The sequence below is a fragment of the Hakea prostrata genome, chromosome 7, assembly GCF_041222555.1.
Source record: "Hakea prostrata isolate BN-2017 chromosome 7, UWA_Hpros_2, whole genome shotgun sequence".
Classification (NCBI taxonomy): domain Eukaryota; kingdom Viridiplantae; phylum Streptophyta; class Magnoliopsida; order Proteales; family Proteaceae; genus Hakea; species Hakea prostrata.
Genome location: NC_142606.1, coordinates 25,633,780 through 25,653,019, shown reverse-complemented (window position 1 = coordinate 25,653,019; position 19,240 = coordinate 25,633,780). Strand labels below are relative to the sequence as shown.

Below are 19,240 nucleotides of genomic sequence, written 5' to 3'. Positions count from 1 at the left end.
GGAACTGTGCATAAACTTGGGGGTGTTTCCTTTTTGGGATAAGGGTGAGAATGGTTTTGTTGAGGCTCTTCAATGCGTAAGCCCTAGTGTAAAAATGTTGTATGCTAGGGACAAGATCATGGCCCACAATATCCCAGTTTTTTTGAAAAAAAATTTCACAGGTAAATCCATCAAACCGGGCACTTTGCTACCCTTCATTTGAAAAAGAGCATATCTGATTTCCTCAGTGGTGAAGGGTTTAAAAAGCATGCCATTTTCATGTATAAAAATGCAGGGTGAGGTGATAAGCATTCTGTTGAGGTTTTCTCTAATTAAATCCCTCCCTTTTCTCTTGTTTGACCATTAGAAAGATGGTCCAACACATTTGAGTTTTTGCAGCCCACAAGAGAAGATAGCATGCCCAAAGGAGTTCATTTGGCTCTGAGGTTTTGGTATCCCCCCCACGATTTGTCATAATACTGAGGATTTCATTGAAATCCCCTAGAACTACCCATGGAGTGGTTCCAACCAATTCTATAATCTAATATCGGTTTTAGGGTCATCGTAGACTAAAATCAAAGTGCATTGCATGAATAGAAATAAACATATCAACAAAACAGACAGAATTAGACTAAAGAGTTAGAAATACATTACCAGTCCACAAAAGGGCTGTTCCTTGGAGTTACTTATAGGATTCAACAAAAATTGTTAGAAAAACCTAATGATGTAGGGATTCGATCCATAACTAAGGCTGGCTGCTTAGTTTCCAACAAGAGAACTAGGCAGAGTCTAAATGCTTTGTAGATTTTATGCAAATATTAATGAGTCAGGGGTGACCTTGACTGTTCCAACATATGATCTTCATGGTTCACTTGGAGGTTGAGTAAGGGTAGCCTTCCTCACCCTTCCAATTTTGTCTTGTTCATTTATTCTCTATAATAGTTATTGATGCGCTAAGGGCCTATTTGGTTACTTGAGTATGAAGATTTCAAATCTATGGAGTCATAGTTCATAAAATTAACTGTTTGGTTAGCCTAAATATTTGGAATGAAATCTGTAGATTCATCCTTAAAAAACATCTATGGAGTCATGGTTCAAATGTTTAACGCTTTTATAATATGGGTGAAATCTCTAGATTTCATGTCATACCCATAAAGTCTATAGATTTACGTTTTTAGTGTAAAAAGGTAAATCCATAGATTTCATGAATCTAGGGATTCACACAAACAAATGGGTATAAATCTCCCATTTGTAAATCTATAGATTTATTAATGTAACCAAACAGGCCCTAAGCTGATCCGAACAAATTTCAGTTAAAAAAATAATTATTTTTTCTTATTGTAAATGATAAGTCTCTGAATTCAAATTCAAATCCACCGCACTAGCTGTATCCTCGATTGTTCTTATCTCCAACCGATCAAGAAGAGTTTTGAGTTATAGTGAAAGTATCAACAAGTTGTAGAGTTTGATTGCAATAAGTTGTAGTTCAAAAGAATTTGAATTTAAATTCAGAAATATATCCTTTACATTCTCCTTACCATAAAATAGAATATTATTTATTTTTGTTAATTACCATTGTATCCTGTCTCTTGCTCTATTCTGGACTTTTGGTACTCTGCTCTGGTATCGGTTTCAGGGGTGAATCCGATATAAGCAAAACCGGTCAAGGCTAATCCGAAATGATCGAGACGGAGTTGAGGGTTTAAGGGAATAACCATTTCGATTTCGTGTTGGAACTCTACACAACTCATGCCTTCTGGCTCGGTCAGCTTGGTCTGCGTGTGCCAAAGAGACTTCGATAACAACAAAGCCCAAAACCCTTTATATAAGAGCGCTATTACGATTCCTCACTTGCAGATTCCCAACAACCCACCTCGCGTTCTTTGTGTTTTCCGTCTCTTTCTCTCTCCATTTCCTACTTTCTAATCTCTCTCTCTCTCTCTCTCTCTCTCTCTCTGGGATTCTCTGCCAGATCCATCTATGGCTTCTTCTATTGCAGGAATGTCGATCTCTGCCACTTCTTCAAAATGCATTTCCTTCAGCAACAGCCAGGTATATTCATGTTTTTCTGCAATTGTTTTCTCCTCTTATGTGTTTCGATGTCCAGATAATGGATCTGGATGTCTTTCTAAATTCTATAAGCTGTGTTAAATGTAATTGATACTATCCGATGCTTTGCTTCCTGATGGTCTTGATGTGAATTATCTTCTAATTTTGTGGTTTGTATGGATTTTGAATTGACGATTTAGCGATAGGAACGGCTAGTTATACTCGATTGATCCAAGACGGTTTTGTTGGATATATTTCTGCTTTTGTTTGGGATTTCACTAAGTAGTATGTCATTATGGATTGTAGAGAGCAAAATTTTTAGTCGGAAAACTGTTTACTTGCGCATCAAACACTTTGCTGTTGGACTTTATAGTTTGATTTAGCATGGTGCAAGTCCATAGGCAATAAGAAGAAATCAACTCCCCCTGGCTAAGTTCTTGGGCATTTTACATGTATATTTTACGTTTCTTTTGCCAATGAAAAAAAGATGGTTGCGGCTTTTATTTATTTTAGTTGTCACGGTCAAAGTTGATCTTTATTTGTTTTATACAAACACAACTGCATAGCAGCATAAGAACTGCCTCTTGCATACTTTTCTTATTGTTCAATTTGGTTCCACGTTTGTTGCAATGTTTTCTGTCATAGGATGGGTAGTTAACATTTCTTTATTCTGTGCAATTTGCCTTCTTCGTTTCACTATTCAAGGGCATAACAACTCATTCTGTCTCTATGAATTTGCAAACCTTCGTATACATGCGATTGGTCCCTATGTAGTTTCATTGGCCATATTTAGGCTGTGTCATTGCATTTTTGGCTGGTAATACTTCTGTTGTTATGAAGTTCATTGAAAGATCCATTTTGGATAGCAAAAGTTTATTAAATATGTTTGTAAATCAATTTTTTGAGCTAATATTGTAAATTATGGCACAAAATTTGTTTAACACTGTAATTTTCTTGGTAAGGAAGGATAAAAAGCTCTTTGTTGTTGTTTTTTTGTTGTCAATTTTCTAGTGTTCATATATGTACTAATGTAAGTTACTCTTTGTGCAGCCAAAAAAATTGATTTCTGGTTTGAAATCAGTTTCTTTTTCCACTCAGAGGAAAAGCTTCCCATCAGTTGGGATGAGATCAGTTGGCTTCCGGGTTTCCTGCGCTGTATGTTTCTCAATTATGATTTCATTTGGATGTTCTGTTCCTTTGTATGTCACCCATCTAACCAGTATACATATAGGCTTTGGTTAGTTTCATGTGCTACATCCACTGAAGCTTGACAAAATGCAATAGTATAATAGTAGTACAGCAAACGGATCCCCATTATGTAGTGAACTTGTTTGAACCATGGCATGGTATAACTATAAAACAATTTCATGCTTATTTTTATATGTATGTTTTCTTAATCCAACCAATGGCAAGTCATGCATATATAAATTAATTCCACTTCTTTCCAAAAGAAGAGACATGGTTTTGTGCTGCACAGAATGAAGGATAATTTGGTCTCTCCTCATTCGGTGATTGCTGTCTAGATGATCCAGCTTGGGAAAGTGATTTTGTACCATTTAACAGCTTTCTTACGGTGCATGGTTTTTATATGCTAGTCTCAGCTAGAGACTCATTATTAAACATGGCTTGGGTAATTAATTTGATGTATCCTTTTGGATGTGGAGTGGTCGGGATTAGTGAGGTAACATCATCCACGGTGTTATGTTATACATGGTTTTTCCCTTGAAAGTATTGGTGGACAGAAGATGAATGCTGTAACAGAGCTTGAAGTCAAGTGCTTTATGCCATAAAGCATATTTCCTAGTGAATGGTCATTCATGCGTATATGATTTTGTTTTTTCTTATGTTGCCACCAGTAATGGAGATGATAATTTCATTATGCAGGCCAAACAAGAGACTGTTGAGAAGGTTTGTGAAATAGTAAAGAAGCAGTTGGCATTACCTGATGACTCTCCAGTCACTGCTGAATCCAAATTTGCAGCCCTTGGCGCTGATTCCCTTGATACGGTACTCACTTTCTCCACACAAATATCAATATGCTGCCACTTACTTTAGTGCATACATTAGATTCCTATGGCCCCGGATAAGCCTTCTCGTTTCTGATGTTGCTAATCGGATCAGTGTGGGTTAAACCTATTAGATCCAATAGATTGCTTGCTTTCCTCCATTTTGCTTGTGTTGTTTTGTATCTCTTGATCAATTGATATTTTAACACTCGGATCATCAGGTTTTAGGGACAGAGAACACTGTCAAAGAGAAGCCCTAGTGATCATTGCTTTTAATTTGCTAGGTTTTGGACCAAAAGTGAAACTTTGTGTGTTTATGATTCCGGATAACCGAGTCAAACAACCAAAATGATATTCAATGGGGACATATAAACACCACAGGAGGTATCAAGATGAAGTTTGACTAAGAAAGCAATGATCATTAGCCATGTTCAGCTATATTTTCTTATTATGTGCACTTGCAGTTTATGAATCCGCTGTGCTGCTGCTTCACATTAGGAGATAGTTTACAATTTTATAAATGCCTGTTTGTTTATTCTCTGTTCTAATTGGCATGAAAATGTTTTGCAGGTCGAAATAGTTATGGGGCTTGAGGAGGCATTTGGGATCAGCGTTGAAGAAGAGAACGCCCAAAGTATCGCTACTGTCCAGGACGCGGCAGACATGATTGAGAAGCTGGTTGAGAACAAGTGATTATCAGAGGAGGAATGGAAGAAAGTCTGCTTCGACTTCCATTTATCCCTTACTTGAAGATACTTTTGAGAATAGCCTTCTATGATGGACTCATGTCGCTTCAATATTATGAAAATATTTAGTTCATTTCCTTTTACTTCCCCTCCTTCCCCTCCATTGAGCTACTAGTAATCTGGTATATTTGAAATGTCTGTGTTAATTTGAGTCCATTAATACTAATTCTTATAAGATTTCCTTCTGGTTCTTTTAACTGCCATCGTTTTCCCTGAATCATCGTATATTAATTTATCAGAAGGTACAGGACTAACAGGTTTGTTTTAACATTCCCTACAAATTGCATACTCAAAAAAAACTTACACAACTTCTTTATCATTTTTTCTTCTTTCCCTTTCACCTTTCCAGAAAGATATATGTCACTGTTTGTGCCATTTTGCACCCAGTCCATCGGTTTGGTCCTGAATAGGTGGCTGGGCCAGTCATCGATTAACCAAGAATACATGAAGCTGACTAGGGTTGATAATCATTGAAGTTAGAATTCAGATCTTTTTCTTCAAGTAGATATTTATATTTTCATCACACTTCTTCATCACACATTAGGGATAGAGTAGAAGATCAAACTCCCAAGGTTAGAAGCTTGACCCAATAATTCCCTCGCTTACATGTATTTTGATTCCATCGTTCATGGGGTAGTTTTTTATATATAGATTTTAAATATAAGACTAGGATTCCAACCTTTGGCCTAGCACTCTATATAAGAGATTATCACCACTAATCACTTATCGTTGTGTAACAAGCACATTTTAACACTAAACATTGTCAAAATAATAATAATAATAATAATAATACGTAATTAATTACTTTTAAGTGGCCTTTATAGAAGTAGCCAATCAATATTTCATTATTCCAATTAATAGAACTAGCTAAACTTGAATTTGAGTTTAGGAAACTACAGGGAAGGTTGTTTAGGAAACTACAGGGAAGGTTGTTTGAGACTTGAAAGAAGAAAAAAAAAAAACTTTATAGAAAAAGTTCTAATCATAACCCTTGGATAATTAACTGCCACATGTTATAATTATTTATAGGAATTACAGGTAACTAAGGAGGTGAGAATTGTAAAGAATCTAAACCCCATAATGGGTCGTCATATGTTGTTACTTTTTCTTTACTATATTATATATATTACTCAAACCCTCACCCTCTTTTCTATCTTATTAATAATCAGAGGAGCTTCTCGATCTTCTAGGATCTTTTCCAAGCGTGATTAATTGGGAGTCAATAAGTGGGGAATGTTGGAGATTTTATGAAAAAAATCTCAGGTGGAAACACCACCATCACTGAAGGGATTAACTGAGGTTGAGGCTCACGCTCGGAAGAAGAAAATCTGATATTCAAGTGACTTTCTGTTCTAGAATAAGTTAAGTTCCTACTGAATTGGTATTATTAGTATTTAGAGGCTCTCTGTTTTGGATAGATTCGATTATGTTCTTTCATTCTTTCTTGTAATTTTTATTTTTATTATCAATGGATGAATGACCTGCTTCCTTAATTTAATTCCCGGCAATCTAAATTTCTTCCAAAATTTCTTTTGATTAATCTCTCTCTGATTCTTCCTTTTCGGAGAGTAATGTAGAGTTTGTCATTTACCCCCAAAAAAAAAAAAAAAAAAAAAAAAAAAAAAACTTACAGTTTGTCTACTGATCTGAAAAGGAAATAGATGTAATTGGCGGAAAGGACGAGCTAGGGAGATGATGCTAAATTAGGGTTAGGGTTCAAAAACCTTCCTAGGGTTTTTAATATAAGATGATAGAGCTCATCCGTTCTGTATCGGATAAAAATTGATGCTATTATTATATACATTGTTGTTCAAGTCATTAAACCAGAACAAACCACACAATTGAGAACACTTGGCTCAAACCTAGTTTGAGGGATTCATCTAGCACTTCTCGGCATGGCACTTTTCGGAAGATGGCTGGCTTTGAAGAATGCTTCTCTGTAAATGCCACGTGGCATATAGGACTTCTCGGATAAACCATTTTCAGGCGTCTGGAATGCTGCATCTCGAGAAAAGTAACGATGTAAGGGAATTCGATCGACTCATCTTTATCAAAACGTCAATAAAAACATTAAGTTTAGCATTTAATGCTCTAGGGCACATTAAATACCTAGCGCTCATCAGGAAGCTTCTCAATTGCTCAAGCTTTTTCTAGTATTGTTCTCTTACATTTTGTCTGCTGAATTAAAGAATTGTTGTCACATCTACGCTCATGTGACTCTCAGCTCCTAATCAATTTGGCTTGAATTAAGGTGCAGTTGGCTTGAAGCTTTTCCATGAAGATTGCGGTCTTAACTTGGTGATTAAGTAATCCATCGTGCATATCAACCCTTCATCCTGATCTAGAAGATTGGACGGCTATGAAGCATTTTTGCCGCATCATAAGTATGAAATTGGTATATAAACAACATACTCAGCACATATGAGGAAAAGCTCAGTGACAATAACTCTAGGTTTTATTTTCCTGATGTTTCAAAGAAGACATTCCTTCTTAGAGCATTTACTCTTCCATATAAGGATTTGTGTTTTCCTGTATCTGACTTAATCATTGGAGGTGGCTTCCCGTCCTCAAGGCAGGCCACTCTCCTTCCTAATTATAGTGGTTTGGTTTATTTCTTGTGAATGACTAGATTGTGTGCCACTCTGACATGAATATATCGATTTGTCAATGAAGTCACTAATAAAAGGGCTACAATTGGAGATTACACTTATTGGCATCAGAGAAAACATTGATATGTAGCTCTGAAATGAATGTATCTATTTCTCTACAAAGTTGTTAATTGCATTTGCCCTATAAGGACTAAGAGAAGACGAAAACTTAATGATGGCATCAAAGCTAACATGAATGAGAAAGATTATGTTTGATATGGGTGTTAATTCAAGATCCTTTTGCAGCCGTTACCTAAAGCGGACAAGATTTAACTTTGAATTTACTACCTATAATCTAACAAGAAAAGTGATTAGTAAATAGACCAGTAGAACAAAGTGGTTTAGATTAGAAAATTACACACATTTATCTGAAACCTTGTAGATGCAAAAAATCTCCGCTGGAAGACTCACCCACCATAGCCAGGGTGTGCGACCCGGTCGAACACCGGATTAGTTAGGGCAAAGTCTTGGAAACTGGGGTTCGCAACGAAAACAAAAAAAAAAAGAAAATTACGCACCTTTCACATCTTTATCTCTGCAAAGAATGGCAGTTAAAGTTGTCTTCCCAGTTCCCACAACTTGGAGGGCCACACAATCCTAGAACCCTAACATCTTTATCTCTCTCTCTCATGCATACATAGTCACAACTCACGAACACCAGAGTCCAAAACCTATCTTTCTCCCATTACATAAGGAGAGAATCCCTCTACTGTCTCTTAGTTCATCCATGCTTCTTCATCTTCACAGACAAAGACCCACCACCAGAAGGAGAAGCCATGGATTCAATCCAGAAGGAAACCATCCCATATGGCCTAAACCTAGAAGAATTTGAATTTCCAAAGCTGGAACTCCTCATTCAAGCTTGTCACACCTTCCACAGCTCCCCCAACATGTGTACCTCTTTGATTCTCCAACGTATTGATGCTCCACTCGGTGTGGTTTGGCCTCTAGTTCGTCATTTTCATAACTCACAGAGGTAGGGGTGTAAACGAATCGGATGGATAGTGGGAATACCACATCCGCATCGTATTATATTCAAACGGATTTGGATTTTTTCTTTTTTTTTAAGCTGAGGTTCATTCGGGCTAGCTTGCGTGCACCTCGATTACATCCTCAGGAAAGACGTCTTAGCGAGAGTTGAACCCACAATCTCTTCACTAAGAAGCGTGGAATTTACCACTGAGCAACTCTATGTTGGCAAATCAGATAGTTACTTTCTTAAGTAGATTCTTCTAAATGGGCATCAATATAGATTGAATATAAATTTTCGATTATCTATTGACATCTTTATCATTTTAATTGTGAAGGCTAGGTTTGAATTCTAAGAATTTAGCAACTTTGGTGGTCATTTTAGTAGAAAATATAGAAAAATAGTCACATATCTCAAGTAACTTAATCAGATAATTATATCAGATGGATAATGATCGGTAGGAAATGGGTATACCATATCCGTATCCTATTAGTAATCGAACGGATTTGGATACCTCTAAATGGATGCAGATGCTAATTTGAGAGCATATTTCAATTATCCATTTACACCTCTATTTGGAGATACAAACACTTCATCAAAAGGTGACATGAAGAAAGGTGATGGAGGTGTTGGGAGTAGCAGAGAAGTTACAGTGATCTCAGGACTTCCAGCTTCTACCAACACATGAGAAACTAGAGAGTCTAGATGATGAGAAGCATATATTGAGTTTTAGTGTGATGGGTACGTGGTGAGCATAGGCTCCATAATTATAGATCAGTCACTTCTGTTAATGAGTTTCATCACTTCCTCTTGATTGATGCTAAGGCCAAAACCGCCAACCCCAATTGACATTGCTTGTTCATCTTAAGTAATGCTTTTTAAATTTTTAGATCATATTACCAAATACTTTGTTTCGTCTTCATCTTCATCTTCCCTGCAATATATAAGCTTAGTTTCTTAATATTTCCTAGTTTTCTTCACCTTCAGAATCTGTAGTTGTAGTACTTTCCAAGTTTATTAAGAAACTGAAGATCGAGGCAATTCAAAGCAATTTCATTTTGGTAGTTCAGGTAAACTGAGTGTTATATTATTAGGGTTGCAATAGGATCCTAACTTGATCATACCCTTAGTTTTGACCTAATCACAAATCAAATAAAACAATGTATGATTCCATATTGTTTCCAATTGAAGTTACATTAGGGAAAAAAATATCCTGTATGATGATATGGTTAAGCCAAGTTGCTCGACCATGTCCTAGCCTAGTTGTGTTAAGAGTTAGGAAAAGACAGAACAGGTTTAGGTCATCAAGGCTAAACTTACATCTAGTATTTTCTTTCAATGCAAACTAATAACCATTTAATGACCAACGAGTCGAAAGTCAGTTTAAGGCACTAGATTCAAAATGGTTTTAGCGACTCAACTTATAGTTTGAGTTTCATAATAAATAGGAATATTATTTGCATAACACAACCTCTGATACAATCATTGCACACAACATACTAATAATTTGTTTTTCTTCTATTAGTAGTATTGTGAGGAATTTGTACTTTTTCAAAATGACAGTCTATAATATTTTTTATTTAAGTGGACAGTCAAGAGTTTCAATCAAATTTAAGTAGACAGTGTCAAAAAAACTCAAATAAATATCGTTTAAGTTGGTTAATTGGAACATTGAGTAAGTATTTTTGTAAAAAAAAAAATCTAAAAATAACTTTGTAATTTTCTCTAGAACGTCATTTGCAGGATAGTATAGGTATGTGCTTCAACCTATCAGTCACCCATTTACATCTTTTTTTATTTTTAATTCAAGGACTTTACTTCGATCCTAGGCATTTAACATGCAAGACCATTAAACCAAAGATTTTGGCTTGTCGTATCAAAATCTCGGTTGAAATTTTAATCTCGCCTATTAAAATTCAACGATGTAGATTGAAATCTTGCTTAATCATAAATGAAAATGATTAAGGGCCTGTTTGGTTACATGAGTCTGAAAATTTCAAATATGTAAAGATTTTAACTCTAATCCATAAAATTAACTGCTTAGCTAACCTAAATCTATCGAATCATCTTCTGTGATTTTTGTGAATGTGAAAATATTTCGTTTTTAAAGTAGAAGTGAAATCTCTAGATTTCATCCCAAACCTATAAATCTGCAGATTCATGTTTTAGTGCAGGTATAAATCTGGCATTTATGAATCCAGATTTTTGAAAATTTTAAATCAAAATTTATTTTGAAAATAAGATTTGAAAATAATTAAAAATTCTTCCCGGCCTTGAGGTTTTCCATCTCTATCCCTTCTTATCACAATGTCGGATTCTTATTGGGAAAAAAAGTGACGAGTGTAACAGTTGGACACGAATTGAAGAAGCCTGTTGACACCTGAAATGAAATGCCTCTCTCGGCAGGAGAAGTTTTCTCTATATATTCAGAGTGGAGACAGCTCGGAGGAGACAGAGACCTTGCGAAACTGACGAAGACGTCGCTTCTTGTCGCTCTTCCTCTGCAACTGACCGACACGATCAAAGAAACAAAAAAGATCAGGTACGCTAGGTCTTCTTCCGTTCTTAATCTTCTTTCTTGTTGCATATCAAGTAGTTTGTTTCTGTCAAGATCTTCGCGATTGCTTCTCCGTTATATTAGTTTTACGTTTGGCCTTTAGTTTTCTAGTTGTTGTTGTCGTACCAGTCACTTCAGTTTTATTACTTCATTGTTAGGGTTTCATCTGATCACCTTCCAACCTCGTATTCTCATTTCTCTCTTTTATGGTGCATATCGATCGTATTAAGCTAGATTGGGCCGTGTTTCGAAGTATTATTATTATTTATTACCATTTGCGATCAACAACTAAGTTTAAAAATTAATAAAACATAAAATAATGAATGTTTTGTCGTCTGAATTCCTAAAATAATGACTTCAAGAGAGAGCTTCCGATGGAAGTGAGTTGATGAGCACTGCACTACATTGCTTAAGATTTTTTTTATATATAATTTAAACAAAACACTTGAAAAAATCCAACCCTAACCTCATCACTAAGAGTTAATTTAGTTAAAAAAAATATGAAAAAATACATAAGTGGACTCATTGTGTTCATATTTTGTTGGGTAAAACGAAGAGGCTTGTCTGATTGACTGATTCAAATGTTTTATGGTTGAATTGTCATTTTTTTTATCCTAGCTGAGCCTTCAAGAATCTCATGACCAGGGTGTTCAAAAAATTTATTAGACTGATCAGGTGGTTTCCAGTTTTTAGGCAAGATAAAAATTGACAGAGATTCAGTTACAATTCATCTGAAATAAAAAAATAAAAAAAATTCCTGAATCAATATAAACTCAATGTGTTTAGTCATTTTTCAGACCACTATAATGTATAACAGATAGTGTAGGGTTGTACAATCATCATATTGCATGTAAGTTCTGAGCCAGTAAGTTGATTTGTGTCCATCCAATGACTTCTAAGTGGATTTTGAAGTTCATTGTTTGACTATTGGATTGACATCAAATTCACTTGGATAGTTTGACAATTGTAAGCAGATGGTTTCCAGAGGATGGAGCTTAGGTGTCACATAGAGATCCAAATCGATGGTTGAGGGTGAAATTTTGACTACTTGATTTGTATGCTTTTCTTTAAAAGCTTTTTCAACCACACCTAGCCGTAATATAAAATAAGTGGTTGAGATTTCGACCGAGATTGTGTGATATCAAGGCCATATGTTTCTGAAAAGTGTGTATTTAATGCGCAACACACTTTTCAGAAGTTGAAGTCTCATTCCAAAGACTGCAGGTATTATATAGCACCGCAAATGAAAATCCACAACTAGTTGGGACACGACAAGTCACAGCATCAAAACTTTGAACATGCGTTCAAGTAGTTTTTTTCTTTTCAAACAATGTTTTCTAAAAACATTTGAACATGCATTCTATTTGAATCCATCAAAAGGAAAGTTTTGAATTATGAAACCCAAAATGAACCAGCAGATTTCATATATTGAAACCAAAATTAAATCAAATCAATTTGTTCTGGTTCAGTTTTGATGGCCAGTTTGGTTTCATTTTTGGTTTGAAATTGACCCAATGATGCTCACTTTAAAACAAGTTTGTGAAATAGAGATGGATCTGGATCCTCTCCTTGAAGGAATGGGCTGTGTTATGGACACATTGCTGTATTAAATGAACCAAGGAGAGGTTCAGCCATGCATGCATGGAGTTTAAAAAATTAACCTAAAGATTCCATGTTTTGAAATCAAACTCAAACCAAGAACTCACTCAGCTTTGACAAATAGGGGTTTGATCAGCCATGACTCATTTCGTAATCCAATTTATTTGACAATTATTAAGTTTTTTCCATATGCTCAAAAGATAGGGTTCAGCCTTAGGAACTAGGTCTTCTCATGTGAGCATAAGAAACACAAGGTTCCTAAATTTCAAACTCTTTGAACCCTAATTTTAAGCAAAACCATTTAAAGCCTGTATTTTTGTGGAGATTCAAGAATTCAAAGGCATCTCCCTAGAATTGTGAAAATTGAAATATTTTAGGGTTCCAGCTAATGAATCTGATGTATCAGGTTGGTTGCATTCCAAATTTGCTAGTTCACCAATTCACAGGTTACAAACCTTGGAAGTTGTTTAATTAATGATCACTTATCATGGGTTGATAAATTTATTCAATTTGACAATTAGGGCATCTTATTATATTCAAAACTTGCCTTTAACGTTCATATTAATCAATCGAATCAAGAAGTTTTTTTTTGGGTAAAGGAATTAAGAAGGTTAAATGATATGAAAGTATTTATATATTAATTTCTAAAAATATATATATAGCAATTCAAAATTTCTTTATTAGTTTCTTGAAGTTTAAATTATTTATTCCATGTTTTGAAATCAAAGCCAAACCAATTCATTAGGGTTGTCCTTTTATGGCCAGTTCTAATTTTTCATTTTTGAGTTGGAACCCACTCAGGTTTGACAAATAGGGGTCTGATCAGCCATGAGTCAATTCATATTTCAGTTTTTCTGACAATTATTGGGTTTTTGTCCATATGTTGAAATCACAGGATTCAGCTTCAGATCTAGGTCTTCTCTTTGGGGGCATAAGAAGTTAAGAACCCAAGGTGCCAAATTTCAAACTCTTGAACCCGGATTTTAAGCAAAACCATTTAAGCTGGTTCTTTTGTGGGGACATGAATCAGAATTCAAAGGCAATCTCCCTAGAATTGTGAAAATTTGAAATATTTTTAGGATTCTAGCCAATGAATATGGTGGATTCAGACGAGTCAAAATCAGGTTGATTGCATGGTTCACTGATATACTAAGTACAAACCTTGAAGTTGTTTAATTAGTAATCACTTGTCATGGCTTGGCAAGTTATTTAATTTGACAGTTAGGGCATTTATGTTTACATACATTCACTTGGACACAAACGATTTACTTAATAAACTTCACAGGTTTGTTCATGAAGAGATGTGGGGTAAACGGCTCTTTCGCTATCAGATTTGTAACTCTTATTATTTGTCTTCGATATTTAAAAAAAAAAATCGAAATTTCCTTCAACGTTCATATTAATCAATCGAATTAAGAAGTTCAAAAATGGTATAGAAATTAAGAAGTTTAAATCTCAAGAGGATGTGAAATTATTTATTAATTCTAAAACAAATATAGCAATTCAAAATTTCTTCCACACTGTCGGCTGATGGAATCAATGATTCGCCGAAAGTGCCGTTTTCCATTTCTACCCTTGTTTTTTGAACGTTGTGATTCCCGCGCCTCATGGTTTTCCATTTCTGGTCTGGCCTTCACGTGGCGGGTTTTAATTGGCCACAAATCTGACAATGAGAAACGTAAACATTTCTTCCTGAAAACCTCTCTCTCTCTCCCTGCGTGTCTCTGGATTCGCAGTGAAGACATCGAGAGAAGAGAGAGAGAGAGAGACCCCTGCAAGTGGCAAATTTCAAGGAGCTGGAGCCTGGAGAAGAAGACTACGCTCTTCTCGCTCTCTTCCTTCTGAGAAGACGAAGAGAATATCAGGTTTGATCTTCTTTCGCTCTTAATCTCCTTCATCTTCATTCAAATCTGTTCCCCATGCAGATGATGTATTTCTCTGTTCTTCAAATCCTTAAGTCGGTTTCCAATGGTTAAGTTTATCTCTTGGGTTTTAGGGTTTCAGGTCTCTCTTTCATACCTGATGCTACCCATTTCTTATTTCTCTCTGAAGATTTCTGCACCTCAAGTACCCTTCTGAGTTTTGATCTCTTAGTTAATTGGTTTTGAAGGTGTTTCGTGGAGAAGATGATGTTGCTGAAGAAGCCATCTCATTCGTGGTGGTTTGACAGTCACAACAGCCCCAGACGTTCTACATGGCTTCAATCTACTCTCTCAGGTACATTTCTTCCTTTTACCATTAAGATCCTTGATACTAAAGCCTGAATAGTTTTTCTAATGGCTGGCTTTGCTGAAATCTGTTTCTTTTTACCAAAATCGCAGAGCTAGACCAGAAGACGGAGACGATGCTGAAATTGATCGAGGAAGACGCGGACTCCTTTGCACAACGAGCGGAAATGTATTACAAGAAGCGACCGGAGCTAATTTCCATGGTTGAAGATTTCTACCGTGCCCACCGTTCCTTGGCTGAGCGGTTTGATCTTCTAAAATCAGACAATGGAAACCGACTGTTGGGTTCTCCTCTTCACCGGTTACAGAGATCAACTAGCCCTCTGGAGAAATACTACGACAGCTACTCACAGACGTGTGAATCAGACGAGTCTGGTGATTCTGAAGTTGATGACCCAGAGGAACCAGAGAAGGAAGAAGAAGTGGTAACAGAAGAAGATAATGATAGTGAAGTGATGAAAGTGTTACCAATGGAAACAGAAGAAGATAATGGTAGTGAAGTGATGAAAGTGAAACTAATGGAAGGAGAAATAGAGAGACTCAAGGAGGAGAACAGAATTCAGAAAGCCCAGTTGATTGAGAAAGATGAAGAGAAGAGGGAAGTCATAAGACAACTAAGTCTAGCCATGGAGATCTTGAAGGAGGAAAATGTTAATTTGAAGAAGCATCTTGCCAAGGATGAACGATCCAGGAAAAATGGAGTTTCTTTCCAGCTTGACAAACTGAAAGAAGCCTTCACTGGGAAGCTTTTTAATGGGTTTTCACCTGTCCTCTAAGCATCGTTAGTTAAGTTGAACTTTCCCCTGGGTAGCTGTAACTTATACTGTTTTGTAACTAAAATCATGATCTGCATTGCCCAAACTAGTCTTAGCTCTCTGATGAAAGATTATCATGTAGTCAGGAAATAGAGAAAATGTAATTTTTTTTTGTTTGGTAGAAAGAAAAAATGTAATTTTTGAACCATAGGTTGTGTACCAGTGGCTGAATCAGTATTGTATACAGAAAGATTAGGTTTTCTTTTACTCCTAACTGGGAATTCTTGTTCTTTTACAGAACTCTTCTGCTTGGGTTGTATTTTAGTGCTGCCCACTTAATGCCTCACCGGGCAGCTTATGCTTGAGACCAAGATTTCAATCTTGACCATCCATTTCAAAAAAGTGGGTTTCAACACTTTTGTGAATGGGACTAAATTTCGACCGTACACTGTAGGTGTTGTGCATTAATTATATAACACTCAAACAAACGTATAATCATATATTCTCAAATGTATTCATCTCTCTTAAATTTATTATGTAATGGAGTTACTCTAATCTTTGTTTTTACTATGGTCATTTTTTACTTTTTATTTTTGACTGTCTAACTGACTACTAAACAAGTTAGTCAGTCTTTGTTTCTATATTTAACCCAATCAGCCTGATTGATTAATCCCATTAAAACACTGGTCTTGTAATTGAAAAACCACCATTATGTTATTGGGATTTGGACCAGAATCCCATTATCACATATCATATAATTATTATCACTATAGATCATAGCAAGATATGTTATTTGATAGTTAAGAAAATATTATATTTTTTTAATGGAAAAAAAAAAAGATTAATAATATTTAGAATAGAAAATACAAAAACTACTAGTGTCTAATACAATTAATAATTTCTTGTGTTTTACGGAAAATTTAGATATTAGTCAGGTGAAGCATTGTTAGAGTGTGGTGTATTAAAATTGTTGAGTTTAATATCTGTAATACAAGTAATTAGTTGTACAAAAACGGGATAAAGACTAATGGCTAACTTTGTATTTCAGCTGCAAAAGTAGGTCAAACATTTTTTCCTCATTCCACCAAATTCATATAATTGAATGTTCAAAAGTTTGGCTTGATCTATTCCATCACGTAAACCAAACAAAAGCACTTCAGTGAAACCTTCCCTAATTCTTCTGATTTTACACACTTTAGATGTCCTTCCCAAAATAGTCTCACACTCCATCCTATGCTATTTTAACTCTGAGTTATGTACTCCTGCACACATCAGAATTGTAAATGACTCAAATTAGTCATATTTTCACTAAAGCAAGTATATGAAGTTAGAGAATGATGACTCTCCATCAATGACACTTATTAAATTTGGATGTTCTCAGGTTGAACTTTAGCACCCTAAGGAACAAGAAAATAGTAGTAATTGGCATTGGAGTTTGGATATTTAACTCGTTGAACCATGAATTGGTCATTTCAACTTTCCTATCCACCCTTCAATAGATTACAAATTACTTGTCATCATATGAAGTTGCTATAGCATTTCCAATACTTCAATAGATTGTGGGGTTTTATCCCCTTGGTCTTCTAGCTTATCCAATCCATGGTAGTTCTCATATGTATAGAGGGCTGATTTGGGGTTTTATTACTTGATCTAAGTAATTTTTTATTTAAAAAAAGATGACCTCTTGCATTTACTCTCTTCATGGTATTCAAAAAAGGTTAATTTAGTCCATCAAATTTTATGACCAAAATAATTTTATATTGTTAGAATATAAGTGTAAATAATCATTTCTATTTTACATTAAAAGGCTTTTGATAGTCTAAATTTACAACTTTAGACCCTCCTGCTGTTGGATGAAATTCATCTGTGCCAGAAAGCAAGCTCAAAGAGAAAGACCTGAAATACTTGATCGGGTCTGAGAATCCCACAAAATACGAACTGTTGCAATGGATAGATAAGCTCAATTCTTATTTTGGGGTTCTTCGATTTTGATTTGATATCATCTTCATCGAAAAGATCAAAGTTTCTTCACACATATATTTTTCATGTATAAATGCTAAAAGAAAAATTCGTAACTAGTGAAACAGTTGGTAAGAGATAAAGATGCTACCGTCATTGGATCTAAGGGTTATCTGCATCAACACTAGTGTTAGAATGGATCAAACAAAGAATCTATTCTAGAATTACCTGGAACAAAATCTTTTCAAGAAACAACAAAGAGTTTCTTACATGGTAATTCCTATTAAGCAGCTTTTGACACAAAACAAAAAATGAGGGGTTCTGACAAAGAACATCTATTATTTTATCAAATATCAATTGTATTTTTTTTTTTTTTAAATCTTAATGTGTTTGAAAAGTGAATATTTTTTAATCAATTTTGTTTTGTTTCATCAATTAATAGTTTTACAATTCCAATGTCATTGTCTTCATGTAATCTGATAAAGGTTATCCAACAATTAAGGTCAGATAATAAAAAAAAGCACTTTTCTTATTTTGGCTGAAAATAAAAGGAAGACTTACTTGGATAAATATCTTGGTCTCCTCCAATGTTTTATGTTTGAACATCTTTTTGTCACTTCAATTAAATTAAATTAAGAGATGTCTACCAATATTTTATGTCTCTTCTTCACGCTCCTCTCATCCTCTTATAAATGAATCGTCAAAACTTTCTGTTTAGATTGATACACTATTCAATTACATCTGCTCAAGAATCCTCTCCTTCAAATTAAATGTCCAATTAAACACAACCCATTGTAAAAAATAATAATTTCATGATAATAAATCATATGCTAAACTTAACTGAATGTTATGAAAAGCTCATCTATGCTTATACCTCAACATAAATGGAAAGAAGAGGTCTAAAGTTAGTAATTTGGAATTTGAATGGTCAGATTATATGTCTTTCAATTTACTTGTTTCTATATAAACATTTCACTTACAGCGTATGACTAATCATGAATTAATTGATTCACGTTGTACATGAAATAAGAATGACCCTGGAACCTTCATGCTAATTCATTGTGCTTGTAGTGTATTTTGCTATTGCGTACATTGTTTTCTTTAAACGAAAAGCTAAGTTTCAATTTATTTCTCCTAATGAAGTGTTTCAATTTTCCCACTAAAAGAAATGAATCACCAAAACATTGTTACAAATGAAAATCAAGGACAAATTCATCTGAGACGCTTCTCTCCTCCAACTAAATCATGCAGATACAACTTACATTCCAGTGTCAACTAAGACCAATACTGTTTAAACTAAAACCAAGTTCTTCACAGCCAGAACTAGTTTTAGTGTGATCAGGAAAATGTAATTCGAAATAATTTCTACATGGAGTGAGATGTTTTGATCACCTGTTATCCTTAACTGGGATTTCTGTTTCATTTAGTTCTAAATCTTCTTGGATTTTTGCAGGATATGAGAACTCGGATGGGGGGTTGAAATTTACTTAGGGAAAAGTTGCAAATGAATGGAATGAGAAACAACAAATCCTCTAAATTCACAGTTCCTGACCTACCTGTAACCATTACAAAGAATCTATATTTACAGGTTCAAAGTCATGGTATGAGTAATTGGATCTTGTGACGAAGCTTGTCTCTATAGATTCTTGCTTTAGCTTCTACTCTTGCTGTGAAACCAACTATAGTTCGGACTGAACTTTGTCGCACCATATGGGAGTACTCAGGATCTTCTTCACATTGTCCT

The 19,240-nt window shown here is 35.1% G+C and overlaps 2 protein-coding genes and 1 pseudogene across 3 annotated transcripts; all 3 read left to right on the top strand.

Annotated features, from left to right (window-relative positions):
* The first annotated feature begins 1,754 nt into the window (after positions 1-1,754).
* Positions 1,755-4,842, top strand: LOC149010816 (acyl carrier protein 1, chloroplastic-like). Its single transcript, XM_089163854.1, has 4 exons — positions 1,755-2,031; positions 3,079-3,183; positions 3,913-4,035; positions 4,605-4,842. The coding sequence occupies exons 1-4, from the start codon at positions 1,960-1,962 to the stop codon at positions 4,725-4,727; spliced, it is 423 nt and encodes a 140-aa protein (XP_089019980.1). The 5' UTR covers positions 1,755-1,959; the 3' UTR covers positions 4,728-4,842.
* Positions 4,843-8,204: 3,362 nt separating this feature from the next.
* LOC149010815 (abscisic acid receptor PYL3 pseudogene) lies at positions 8,205-9,247 on the top strand (annotated as a pseudogene).
* Positions 9,248-14,252: 5,005 nt separating this feature from the next.
* LOC149010814 (protein NETWORKED 3C-like) lies at positions 14,253-15,847 on the top strand. 2 transcript variants are annotated; one of them, XM_089162978.1, is made up of 3 exons: positions 14,253-14,419; positions 14,649-14,771; positions 14,876-15,847. In XM_089162978.1, exons 2-3 carry the CDS (start codon positions 14,681-14,683, stop codon positions 15,556-15,558), a joined length of 774 nt encoding a protein of 257 aa, XP_089019104.1. In that variant the 5' UTR covers positions 14,253-14,419; positions 14,649-14,680; the 3' UTR covers positions 15,559-15,847. The 2 variants fall into 2 exon arrangements, with proteins under 2 accessions (XP_089019104.1, XP_089019103.1); XM_089162977.1 differs by having other exon boundaries at positions 14,665-14,771; positions 14,876-15,846.
* The last annotated feature ends 3,393 nt before the right edge of the window (positions 15,848-19,240 follow it).